General features: G+C 35.5%; 1 protein-coding gene across 4 annotated transcripts in view; it reads right to left on the reverse strand.

Annotated features, from left to right (window-relative positions):
- LOC121370337 (alpha-actinin-like) overlaps positions 1-11,440 on the reverse strand; it is a 74,558-nt gene extending 63,118 nt beyond the window's left edge. For all 4 annotated transcript variants that reach the window (XM_041495489.1, XM_041495488.1, XM_041495490.1 and 1 more), the window contains exon 1: positions 11,218-11,440. In XM_041495489.1, the coding sequence (XP_041351423.1) occupies positions 11,218-11,307 (90 nt within the window). In that variant the 5' untranslated portion in view covers positions 11,308-11,440. The remainder of the gene's footprint in view (positions 1-11,217) is intronic.
- Between the last annotated feature and the right edge of the window lie 1,862 nt (positions 11,441-13,302).

Here is a 13,302-nt window from a genome sequence, read left to right on the forward strand (position 1 = left end):
TCAAAGGTTGTGGTATGTGCTATCCTGTCTGTGGGATGGTGCATATAAAAGATCCCTTGCTACTAATGGAAAAAATGTAGCAGGTTTCCTCTAAGACTATATGTCAAAATTACCACATGTTTGACATCCAACAACCGATAATTAATAAATCAATGAGGTATCCAGTGGTGTCGTTAAACAAAACAAACTTTTTTTTCCTTTTCTTTCAAATATCATATTCAAATAAAATGTTGTCTAACATGCATTGCAAGTCATGGTTGGGTTACAGGAAAACTATTTATAAATGGAAAAAATAATAATGGCCATATAAGATTCTAAATAAATATTGAAGTTTTGACAGCATACATGTATATATGTAGTCAAGTTGGCCGAATCAACTGTAAATAGCTGTACCATGATATACATGTATGTGGACTAACTAAAGCCTCAAATGATGGTGGTAAATGAGACAGCTCCTTGTAGGACATGTAAAACAAGCCTTGGTGAAGCTGCACATGTCCACCATTACCTAACAACCAGGTACCTGGGAGGAGCATCCATCAACAAGATCTCATTAATTACGGCCAATTAACTTCACTGGCCACTGGTCAACATATTTTGACAGCCACTGGGGGCCCTGGGGCTGGTCTGGAGATATCCGGCTGGATGAGCCAGCTACATGGTATCTTGATGCATCATCATGCCATTTGAATAACACCGTGCCATCACACATGCACCACAAATAGACTGACAACCAGCTGCCTGCTATACTTACACTGGCTCCATCAGCAGGAGCAAGCCACAGAAACCTGATACAGGGCTAAAAACAGTTCCAGAGAAAGTAGTGCCAAGGCACAGGGAATTCCTCAGTGTAGGACTTGTAGAGTCCGTAAAACTGTACCCACTGACATGAAACTAAATACCGGTATTAAAATGAATGGAACATGCTGCTGTGTGCATGGTATGTGTGTGGAACATGAATTTCATGTGCAATTTAACCAGATGGTTAAACCGACATGAAACAATTCAGGAAAAGGGATGGGTTTACAAAGGTAGAAGACTAAAGGCAGATATAGTCTGTGTAAAAACACACACATAAATATGTACCAGTGATAAAGCCAGTAACATAGCAACATTTGAGAGGACAGAGAAATTCAATAGACAAAACTAATGAGTCTTTGGAAGTTTAAAAACACTTACTCAGAATAGATCATCTACTTCTATGGTATTCATACATTTAGTTGAAAATATATATGGTAATTTGTTTTTTAATGTAAAATGTAATCTTAATAAAGGCATGTGTATCTGGGTTTATATTGGTTCCATGTACAGGGCTAGCTCTGCCACTCGCCAAATTTGCCAATTGCAAATTTTGACAAGAATTTGCGAATTTTATTTTAATTTGGCAAAACAAATATTATGTTATAATTTATATTTTGTCGGAAAATAGCTATGGGTCTTGCATTTTTCAGATAATTTGGCAAAATTTTCTGATCACCCAGAGTTATCCCTGCATGAACATCCATTTTGCATATAAAAATCCAACAGCATAGATTTTTCTGAAAAGATACTTTTAACAATCTTAAACAACAAAAATGTTTTAATGCAATATTCTATTTAATATAATCAGAATATATGTATACACTTCACATTCAGCTAAACAAATAATAATTCTTCTGAGTGGCCTGTGGTCAGCGGTCACTGATGATGGCCACTGGAAGTGGCAGTGATTATCACCATGGCACTCAGACCAGTGGTCAGTGATATCTTTATCTAGCTGAGCTGCAGCACAGAGCCTTGAACTGTATCTCAGCTTGAGGAATGTTGGTGATAGGCAGAGCTGGATTATGTGACTGCAAGTCTTAACAGAACGGATATGAATTTTTATAACACTATCCTACGGCAATCTGAAAGTCGAGAAATGCATCAACACTGTCACTTGTTCAATACAATGCAGACTTGTTGAAATAAGTAAGCAACAACTTATCAAAGATTATTGTCACATTTGTTTACATGTATGTTTACAATAAAATATTCTAACATTTTAAAATACAGTGAAACCCCTCTAAACCAGACACCCACATGATTAAGAACAAGTGTTAGTCTTGTTTTAAGGGGTGTCACTGGGTTTAAAAAGGTTCTGTTCTGTACCGATAGTTAAAAAGGGACCATGGAAAATGTCCACTTTCCTGAGGATCTGGTGTTGAGGGGTTTTACGGTACATGTACAAAAAAACAATAGGACTGTGATGTAAAAAAAATTGTACATAATGTCAAATAGCATTTACTGTACATATGTTATGATTACTGCATGAATCAAAGGAACACTTAGTCTAACATTTTATGATGGTAAATAACATTTTATAGCAAGTTACAAATCGTGTACATTTATAGATGCCCATTTTAAAACGTTTTAACCCATGTGTAGTGTAATAATTGCAAAAACACAACACTTTTACAACAGCTTTATAATATTTCTTACACTATACACATTGTATATATGTATTTATGGTAATTTATGAAATGGTTGAGTCCCTAGTGCAAATATGTGTACAGTATGGGTTGTTTACTACAGGAGAGGTGGGTTGGACGTATCCCAGTGGTAAAGTGTTAGCCTGATGTGCAACCCATCTTGGATCAATTCCTTTCAGTGGGCACATTGGGTTATTTCTCATCCCATGGGTTATTTCTCATTCCGACTAGTGCCAGCTCTGCCTCTCGCCAAATTCACCAATTGCGAATTCAATCCGATTAAAATTAGCTCTAGTGGGTCTACCAGTAGATCTAACAGCATTGCGTGGACTCCCATGTCCAGGTGACATTTCATCTATAAATAACAATTTAAATATCGACCAATTACACTTCACCTTTTATAGCGTTATTCGGGAGCATACAAATTAAAAAAATATAGCGGGAGAGACTATTTATGCAATAAGCAAACTTGTTGGTCTATTTCAACATTGAAAAAACAGGGGGGAAAGTGCAGTAATAAACAATGGATTGTATATTAGTATAAACAGATTTTATGGCTATACCATCACAGGGTTTTTTTTTCCGTCTTGAAATGAATTTTATATAAAATTAAAAATGTTATATTGCAATTAGTTTTTGGCATACTTCGTAATTCACCCAAATTATTTCGTATACCCTCAGCATTATTCCGAATGTTTTCAAATTCTTTTCAAATCACTGGCATGATTTTGCAAGTAAAGTCTAATGAAAGGTCAACTGGACATGAGCTCCAATGGGCTGCTGTTAGATCCATACGTAATAGTGGAGCTAATTTTAATTAGATTGTTGCGAATTTTAAGCACAGGTGGCGAATTTTATTTTAATTTGGCAAAACAAACATTTGTGATAATAGATTTTTTTTTTGGAAAATAGCTATAGGTTTTGCATTTTTTAGATAATTTGGTGAAATTTTCTGATAACAAAGGTCTTGGTTTGTGCCATCCTGTCTGTGGGATGGTGCAAATAAAAGATCCCTTGCTGTTAATAAAAAAAAAAGTAGCTTATGGAGTGCCACCAGTGGATTTCCTCTCTCATTATTTGTGTGGTCCTCAATGAGCAAAAATGAAAGTGCGTTACAGAAAACAAATCCAGAAATTTTAATATTGGTGGTCGGATATAGGCTGGCCTTAGTGTTGCCCAACTGTCTAAAATACATTCAGAATGCAGTACATGCAAAGTTAAGTATCAGCTGGTATATCTGGTATATCAAAGTTTTGGACATAGAAAAAGGAGGTTTTTTTTGACAAATAGCGGAAAAATCCGAAAACACACTACAGACGAATTCTGAATAAATCTGAAAAACCACATGTCTGATGTTTGAGTGCATCGTTAAATAAAAACTTCTTTCTTTCTTTTCTTCTTTCACTATATGTACCTTTATATTCACGCCTGCCTTGGGCTGCCTGCTCCAGCATGTGTGAATAAATAAATCAAGGCTGATCACTCTGGTTATGAAGTTGTGTGCTGAACACATGACACACAATGTGATTCAAACTTTACTGAGTCTTGTATTGTGGGCCCACGTTGACTGCAGTGAGTAATGCCGCCATCAATAATACATCAGTGAGTGTGTCGCCTATTCTTAGTCAGCTGCTGCTACTGCCGCCACACTGACAAACACCATGTTAAACACCATGTTAAACACACACAAGAGTTAAAGTATGTCTGTTTAAAAAAACCCAGTAGTGCACACTGACTTAATAACCATTAGGTATTGGATATCAAACATATGGTCATTGCGATATGCAGTCAAGAGAAAACCTGCTACATTTTTCCACTGGCACCAAGGGATATTTTGTATGCATTTTCCTACAGACAGAACAGCACATACCATGAGCTTTGATATACCGTAACCCAACCAGACATCCATGCATTCTACCCCCTAATATACTGATGAAATTTTTTTTGGAATACATGTATAAATAATAAGGGGCCATCCATAAGTATGTATGCACAAAATTTTATATTTTCTATAATTAAAAAAAATTACAATTCCACCATGCACACCCTTGATCATCTGTTCAACTTTCTTTCAAACTGAAAAGTACACAATGATATTTTTTTACAAGAACACAAATCGCAATGCTAATGTCAGTATGTGTATGCTTTTAACAATTCACTGAAAGTGAACACATGATGGAGCGGGAAACAATTTTCTGGTATACCCACCATCCCCTCATTTATTAAATTTTATTTTTAAAACAATTAGTGCCTCCCACCTCCTCCATGTGGTTAATTCTCGATAGCACTCCACACATTTTAACTATAGTTATATGGCATCGGACACATGGATAAGGACCACACAAATAATTTGAGCGAAAACCTGCTACCGCCACTCTAAGGGCTACTCTATTCTATTAATTAGCACCAAGGATTCTTTTTCACTGCACTATCCCATAGACAGGACAGTACATACCACGACCTTTCGTAGACAAGTCATGGAGAACTGGTTGGAAAAAGAAATAGTCCAAATCGTTCCACCAACAGGAATCGAGTGCTTTACTACTGGGCTACATCCCACCCCAGACAGCAGTAATAAGTCGATCAATGACAAATTAGAAAACAAGTCCTCACCTTTTTAGTAGTAATGACAGCATGTGTGTTAATGTGTTATTGGAAATCATTTCTGTATGACGTATGTGCAGTGTGGAATGTTTACATGCATCATACAAACAACTTCAAAGCATCATGCACTACATTAATTAGTACACATGTATGCCTAAACACTTTACCAGTTAATTCTAAATGCACTTCTAAGCTCTGGGTGAGAGAACAGTTGTGTATTGTGTGCTTGTGGAAACAATGTGGCATTCAAGTGGTACATACATATAATATATACAGGTCTACACTATGTTATATGGTTCAGGTTTCAGGGTCTAACCAATACAATGTAATATCAAACACCTTAGGTATTAAATCAAGTCAAGCTTATAATCTCATTTATGATTCCCCTGTAATCAACGGACCATTAATTTGAAGGTTATCGGTTTTACCTACTTAACGTAATGTCTGCAGCAAATGAACTGATTTATTGGGGATTATATGGCAGTTCCAGATAGACCAGTAAACCAATGCACCCCTACCTGGTGGGGCTTTTTGAATAAATTTAGTTCATATATATATATATATATGTTTTTAAAATGTATTCAATGGGCTTCTCGCATTTCTTTTTGGAAAACATTGCTATGTTCTTTTAAAGTAATTGCAACACTAGATTCATATCTTTATTTTATACATAGACATATGTTAATTTTAATAATCACAAATTTACATACATACATGTAACAAATAAAATGAAACAAGCATTCTGAAAGTACTGCTAAAACAATACCAGGGTTCAACAGATTTGCAAATAGATCTTCTAAGTTCAAGGGCCATAACTCTGTCAAAAATATAAAAATCCCAGTGACAGTCAAACTTGATGTGTAACTCTACATGATAAAGCTATGTGTATACCAAATTTCAGTTCAATATCTTGAGACATTGTGAAATGAAATCTGAAAACTATATGTTGGACAGAAAGACAGATGGACAGACAAATGGGGACAAAACCTACAAGTCCCATCCAGTTAGAACAATAGGGGATTAACATGATGCATTGATGAGACATGGTTAAACAAGATGTTACACTGCGATTCTGACTAAAATATCGAGTTTTTAGTCAGATGTGGGCTCAGGGGAAGAAAATGTGGTTAAATGCAGAAGTCTGAACTCCAACACAGACTTCAACCTAAGTTTTAAGTATATGTACCTATATTTACAAAAATCACTTGGGTATACATATATGCTAGACCAACTTGCGGTCATGCAATGTATATGACCATGTACCAAGGTGCACACAACTGCTTTCTGTTGTTGTGTGTGTATTGAACCTATCACAAGCTACAGGCAATGTTTATATCACAAGCTACAGGCAATGTTTATAACAGTTTTTACTTACACGTACCTGTAAATGTATAGTTCAGACAAGGTATGTAAAGGAAGTGAAGCACAACCATGGCTGACATATTTTCATGTACATTTGTTGTAAGTGACTAGTGATGTTCAGTACCCACTGTGTTTGGTAAGAATCAACCAATTATACAGTGTAAGTATATATATTATAGATTTTTGCTTTGGTAAAAAAAATGGGTATTTACTTAAGGCAAAATATAACATGACTAACAACTAAAAATTGTCCTTAAATTATTAAACAATACAAAAATATAAATATATATATATAATCCAGGACTCAGTTTTCAAAACATTTTGATTTAGCCAATTTTCAGATATACAGAGTATTTCCTTGAAAATTATTAAAACATGGATTTACTTGATATTTTATTAGTCAAAGCCCGTTTGTATAAAAATCTCAACTGGTTAATTTGGACAATGGTTAGGGTAATCACTGAATAATACATGACAAAAATCAGTAATCAGTTGTCAACATACTTATAGTAAATCCAATCAATGAACAATTAAAACTGGGTTGAATTATAGTAAAACATTAAACAAACATTGTTTGAGGATGGTTTAACTGTTTACAAAGATAAAGGGATTCATTCTAACTTGATTTATTCATAAAAACAAAAGAAAAATTGCTACTGACGTATTGAGTAACACTAACAAGCCTTCCAAACAATAAGTCCTGTTCTGTTTTAAAAAAAAAAAAAATAATAAAATGACATGACATGAAAAGATGACACCGAATTCCCAATTCCATGTCTGATACTGTCAACATGTTGTGTTGTTTAATGGTACAATATGACAATAGTACACTGTAACAAGTGACTTATCACAATGCAACAAGGCTTGAAATTCATCTAGTGGAATGGGAAGCAATCTCTGCTTCTGACATTGTAATCAGGAAGCAAATGCTGGACACTGAGAAGCCATTCTAGATGTCCAACATGTATAATAAACTTCACTCTCATTTTATGTAAACTTAAAATTAATAGTTTTTCTCTCTTTTTTTCATTACAATATCTAAATTAATATTGGTCATTGAAATGTCAACTTTGTTGGCATAAATTTCTAATCGGAATAGTTATGTAATGCCAGGGTTTCTGACAGAGGGTAAAACGGGTATGGCACCATACCCAGGGTTTTTTTAAGATTTTATTTTTAATAGGGGTTTTTTTTTGACAAAATTAGTTACTCTTTATCATTGCTGTATGGTTTTCTTAACCCCCAACCCTAAACTTAACCCATTTTCTTTCTGGGGGAGGCTGTGGTTGCATTCAATTCCATAGCGCCATACTCAAAAATTTCTTTCAGGCAGAAATACTGAATGCTGTAAGATGAAAAGCGAAAGCTCCTTGTGAAATTTACTATAAATGTCATATATATGTGAGTAGAGAATAGATCTGCATTGTATTTAACAATCTTTTTTAAAATTTGCGGTAAAATAAATAAATTAAGTCATGTTATTATTAATTAAACATGTTTTATGGTTACTGCTGCCACTAATGCCATCTGTTTTTCAAGCTTAGTTGCATTCAGTAGATATAGCCAACTACTTTTTCCAAACAGCCTCCTATTTTGAGAGACAATGAACACCCTGTATACATGTGCAACATAGCCAGGAAAGGGACTGGGTGGAATCCAATACTTTGAAACTGTTCAAAGATTCTGTATATACAGTATACAATCAATCTATTGAAAGAGCAACAATCAATCTATTGAAAGAGCACTGCACCCATTTCCTGTTAAGACTCACAAAGTTCTACCCAGCCTACAAGCCAAAAACTGGAAAGTGCATGCCTTAAAAACCACAAAAATATCAACAGTAGCAATATTTAGTAGTCTAACAACTTAATCAAGTAGTATTTCAACAACTGTTAACACTAACAGATAGACAACAATGCAGTGAATGTACACACAGGTTCCTGTAGCAATACCGACATACTTTCATGGGTGGATCTATAAATAACCTTGATCAACAACTATACCCCACAGTTTAATCAGTTTAGTTACGTTTCAGCTGCCAGTTTTAAAACCGAAGCTGGTGTCTCTCCGCAGATGATAAAATATGATATGACCCAATCATTATCCCAAATTGTCTCAGTAAGCCTATCCTACATGTGTACATTATTAGCATTAAATGTCTACGTTGGAAGCAAAGGTCATTTCACTTGCAACCTTACTGGTAAATGTATCTAGAGTAACAGACAGGTACATGTCCAGTAACTTATCTACGGTATATAATTCATCATATGACACAGATGGAAAATTCTGGTGGCTAGTTTATCAAAAAATTATCATGGGCCCCGGAAGGGAGGGGGGAGAGACAGAAGGCTGTAAGTCCCATATTTTTACACTTGAAATTAAAATTTAACTCATGGGAGCATGCCTCCAAATACATCCCACCAGACCATTAAACAGACAATATCCCCAACACACACAATCAAATTTGTTTTAATACTCTGTGCAGGCACGGATTATGAACACACATTTAATGCCAATGTGAAAAATAATTCGAATGGGCTGGTCCAGAACACATTTTCTACAAAAGTGAGTTAATTAATTTCGTAAAAATGTATAAATAAATAAATGCCTGTATGTAATTTACATTCAACCTAACCTTCATTAATAAAGTATTCACATTATTCTCCTAGCTACAAGTGATACACACGTCATTGGGAACAAGGTTCTACAATACAAATCAAATTAGCTGAGGTTTCTTATTACAGGTCTGTACTGTATGGTAAAAAAAAAAAAAAGTAAATATTCAGAGCTACATGTATTTGTAGAAAATTTAAAGTTTGTTTTGTTTACTGACACCACTAGAGCACATTGACTTATTAATCATCGGCTATTGGATGTCAAACATTTCATAATTCTGACATGTAGTCTTCAAAGCAAACCTCACATTTTTTTCAATTAGTCACAAGGGATGTTTTATATGCATTTTCACATGCCACAGCCATTGATATACCAGTCATGGTGCACTTGTTGGGAGAGGGGAAACCCAGTCAGAGAATAGGTCCAGAAAGGGGATTTGATCCTTCCACCCAAGCAGGCTTGCAAAGACACTACTATATATATTATGTGTATATCAGAAGTACCTGAAATTTTTCTCAATATTGTTGTTATAAAACAAATAATCACTTGATATTATAATTATATGAACAAAAATTCTCACACTGAGGTACTAGGATCGATCCCCGTCAATGGGCCCCAAGGGCTATTTCTCATTCCGGTCAGTGCACCACTACTGGTATAACAAAGGCAATGGTATTTACTATCATATCTGTGGGATGGTGCATATAAAACATCGGAAGGACTTTCCTTTGGCACTGTCACTAACCCTAACCCTAACTATTTATGATAAGTATTACAATTTTATAATGTTCTTTATACATGACAGTGCCAAAGGAAAGTCCTACCTTGTAAATTATATGTAGCAGACCGTATCCTGTAAAGATATCTAACACTGTATAAATCCAGTGTATATGTAAAATCACAGAACATTCATGAATGATGCACACAACACACAATTTATTCCATACAATGCTGAACAGCTGACTTCTAAAACAAAAGAGCCCAGTTCCCATATATTAGAGCATGTTTTGCTTTAATACTCAACTCCGAAAAACTAGCTCAGAGCAGCAGATGTAAACCTTTAGCAGTTACTTCCTCTCCGATGTATGTTAGGTATTTCACGCAACAATCACACACTCACTGTAGATTTGTAAAATTACGTACACAGATGAACTGGACTGTAAACTAGAATATTCTTCAACTGCCACCTACATGGGGCGTGTAATTTTAAAAGAGTTCAATGTATTAAAGACAAACATTTTCTCATCAGTTACTGGCTGTTGCCATTTTTGGTCATGGTAGTAATCTAACACACACCCTGGCATTACATGCTGTCTAGCTTCATAACTGTGTACATCATGGGATGAAATAGATGAGTCGCTTTGGATTTTTCTTTAAATCTACAGTTTTAACATGATACACTATCAACAATCTGTAATATATATACAAAATGTTTTGGAAGTGTATAATGCTAGTGTGGCTATATGTATCTAGGTCACTATCACAGGAGGCAACAACATACACTTGCAAAACATGAAATTACTTTTAGAAGACGGAAAGAAGTTACTTTAAACTAAGTATGATGACATGCATTACTTATTTTTATAATTTACACAAATCTACAAAGCATTATTAATGCCAAGTAGGTAATATTTCTCAAGGTCATTTCAATGAGTGATTACATACCAGACCAGTGGGTTTTTTTTTTATATATATAACAAACCCAACTATTCTAGTCAGTTGCTAAATCAAAAGTCCACAGAGGTCTATTTATGTATGTGTGGTTTATAAAGAATATGATGTTGGCTAATTAAAAATGGATATGACTTTTAAAAATTAAATATGTATTAATGCAATAAAATCAAGTCTGAAAAGTGTGTTACATCAATTACGTTGACGTGACAAGGAATTTCCTTCCATTCATCCACCTATTTAATGGGACAGTGTAACGCCCCGCCTCTTTTGATACCTCATCCATATTTGGCATGCAATCAACACCACAGTTCCAAAGAACATGGCGGCCGCCATGGAAAGGGGAACACACGCGTGTTATGGTGAACGCATTGATCGTGTAAACTGCACTGTGTAAGATGACAACTTTAAAAATGTGTTTTAAGTGTGTAGTATCGATCGCGGCTATCGTCTCGTTCCGCAAAACCGATTTTGGCCGTTCACGGAAGATAAATCCAAAGCGAATTTTACTGACCTTTTTTTGCTGCTTTTCCCAAGCCGGGTCGAGAAGTCCCTCCCTATCCCATTCTTCTTCTTCCTCCATGTATCCGTCGTATTCTTCCATAAGCGTGGCTATTCTTCTCCTCGCCACTCAAACCCGGCTTTTCAGCAGAACGAATTTATGTACGCCGTGATTTTGAAGTTTTTAAAACTACAGTAGCAGGTAATAATCTTTCCGGGACGATCACCGCCCGCCAGCCGAGAAACGTCACGTGACAAATGTATCACCGGAAGTAAATGCCTGGCACTTTCGTCAGAGTTCCGTGTCAAAGGTCGGGCCAGCAGGAGGTGTGTCTTGAAAGAAAATAAGGTGGTGCTTTGTTTACAGACACACGTGTAATCGAATGCCGTGAAGTAATTGATGTCCAGTTTAATCATGGAGGAAAATATTGATATATGATGTAACAAATATTTATAAATTAATTTGAACTCCTATAAAAATTACTGCAGGTGTGCTTTTTAAAAAATTTATTGCAGAGATCTTCGCTGTTTTATGACTAATGGGCGTGGCAAAATGACACGTGTTTTTGCATATTTCTCAAAACAATTTATCAATATGATTTTTTAAAATTATGTCGTTTGTGGGTGGGTAACAGGTTTGAATGTGTGGGGATAAAACGTTTGTCTGAATAACTTCATACTACAAATGATTAAAGTATGAACTCAAATAACTATAATGTTTTCGACTAATACTGGATTCGTTTCCCTTTTACTTGGAAATATTTTCATATACTTACCATTTGTGACACCCAATAGTCGATGTGTATTTTTGTGCTGGGGTGTCGTTAAACATTCATTCATTCATTCATTCCCTTTTACTTGGCAATCCATGAGTTTTGGACGGTATTTAGTGCAGTTGCATGCAAAGTTTTAAATTTAGTTTTTTAATGGGTTCCGTCTTTCTTCTTCTTCTCTCTCTCTCTCTCTCTCTCTCTCTCTCTCTCTCTCTCTCTCTCTCTCTCTCTCTCTCTCTCTCTCTCTCTCTCTCTCTCTCTCTTTCTTTATAAATGTGCTGAGATATCATTAAAGGGACCAACCCTAAGTTGTTTTTAACACTAAGGCATATTTGTCACCGAGACTTGTTCTCTCTATCTCTGTCTGTCTCTTTGTGTCTGTCTGTCTGGGTATTTCTGTCTCTGTCTGTCTGTCTGTCTGTTTCTGTCTCTGTCTGTGTGTGTGTGTGTGTAGGGTGGCAGGCTGATTTTCGCCCGAATTAAACAATATTGTCCGAATCTGGATTACGTTTATTCAATTTAGCATTACTGCCAAACAACTATATAGGGTTGCAAGCGCATCGGTTCGCATTTTTATATGGATTATAATTAAGATTGTGGGTAGAATAATGAAAATACATGGTGAACTCTACTGTTTTTGCCCGAATTTGAGGATTTTCTCCCCCCCCCCCCCCCCCCACCTGCCCTCGTGCCCCCTGTCTCGTACGCTTATGTTTCCACATGAGTATTATTTAGTGTGTGTGTGTGTGTGTGTGTGTATGTATGTATGTATGTATATATATATATATATGTATGTATGTATGTATGTATATATATATATATATATATATATATATATATATATATATATATATATATATATATATATATATATAGCTGCATGTCAGTTCATTGGTTTCCTTTTGACGCAAACGGACTATATGAACTTAATGGTATTGTCTGTATACAAACAAAAACACATGTTCCTGTAGCCTTATAGGGAATTAATAGCCTATGGTGGACCTTTTATGGCAGGGCTCGAAATAGGAAGTAGGATATAACCTGCTGTTATTTTTTAAAAGTAGAAGGCCAGTAGAAACATGTCCTGCTAAGAAAATAAAATAATATGGCCTACTGAAAAAACAAATGGAATGCTATTTTGTGCCCTGTATAGACACATTAATCGCACCATTCGAAAGTCGTAATTATAATGTATGTGTATCTGTTGTTCGTCGAGTGAAGGGCATACCGGATTCGTCAAGCTATTGTTGTGAGGTGCGGTTATTTGTTCACACTAGGTCGGTAGCTTCTGTTTTCATCTGTGTGGATCATCCAAGAGATCTTGA

The sequence above is a fragment of the Gigantopelta aegis genome, chromosome 4, assembly GCF_016097555.1.
Source record: "Gigantopelta aegis isolate Gae_Host chromosome 4, Gae_host_genome, whole genome shotgun sequence".
Classification (NCBI taxonomy): domain Eukaryota; kingdom Metazoa; phylum Mollusca; class Gastropoda; order Neomphalida; family Peltospiridae; genus Gigantopelta; species Gigantopelta aegis.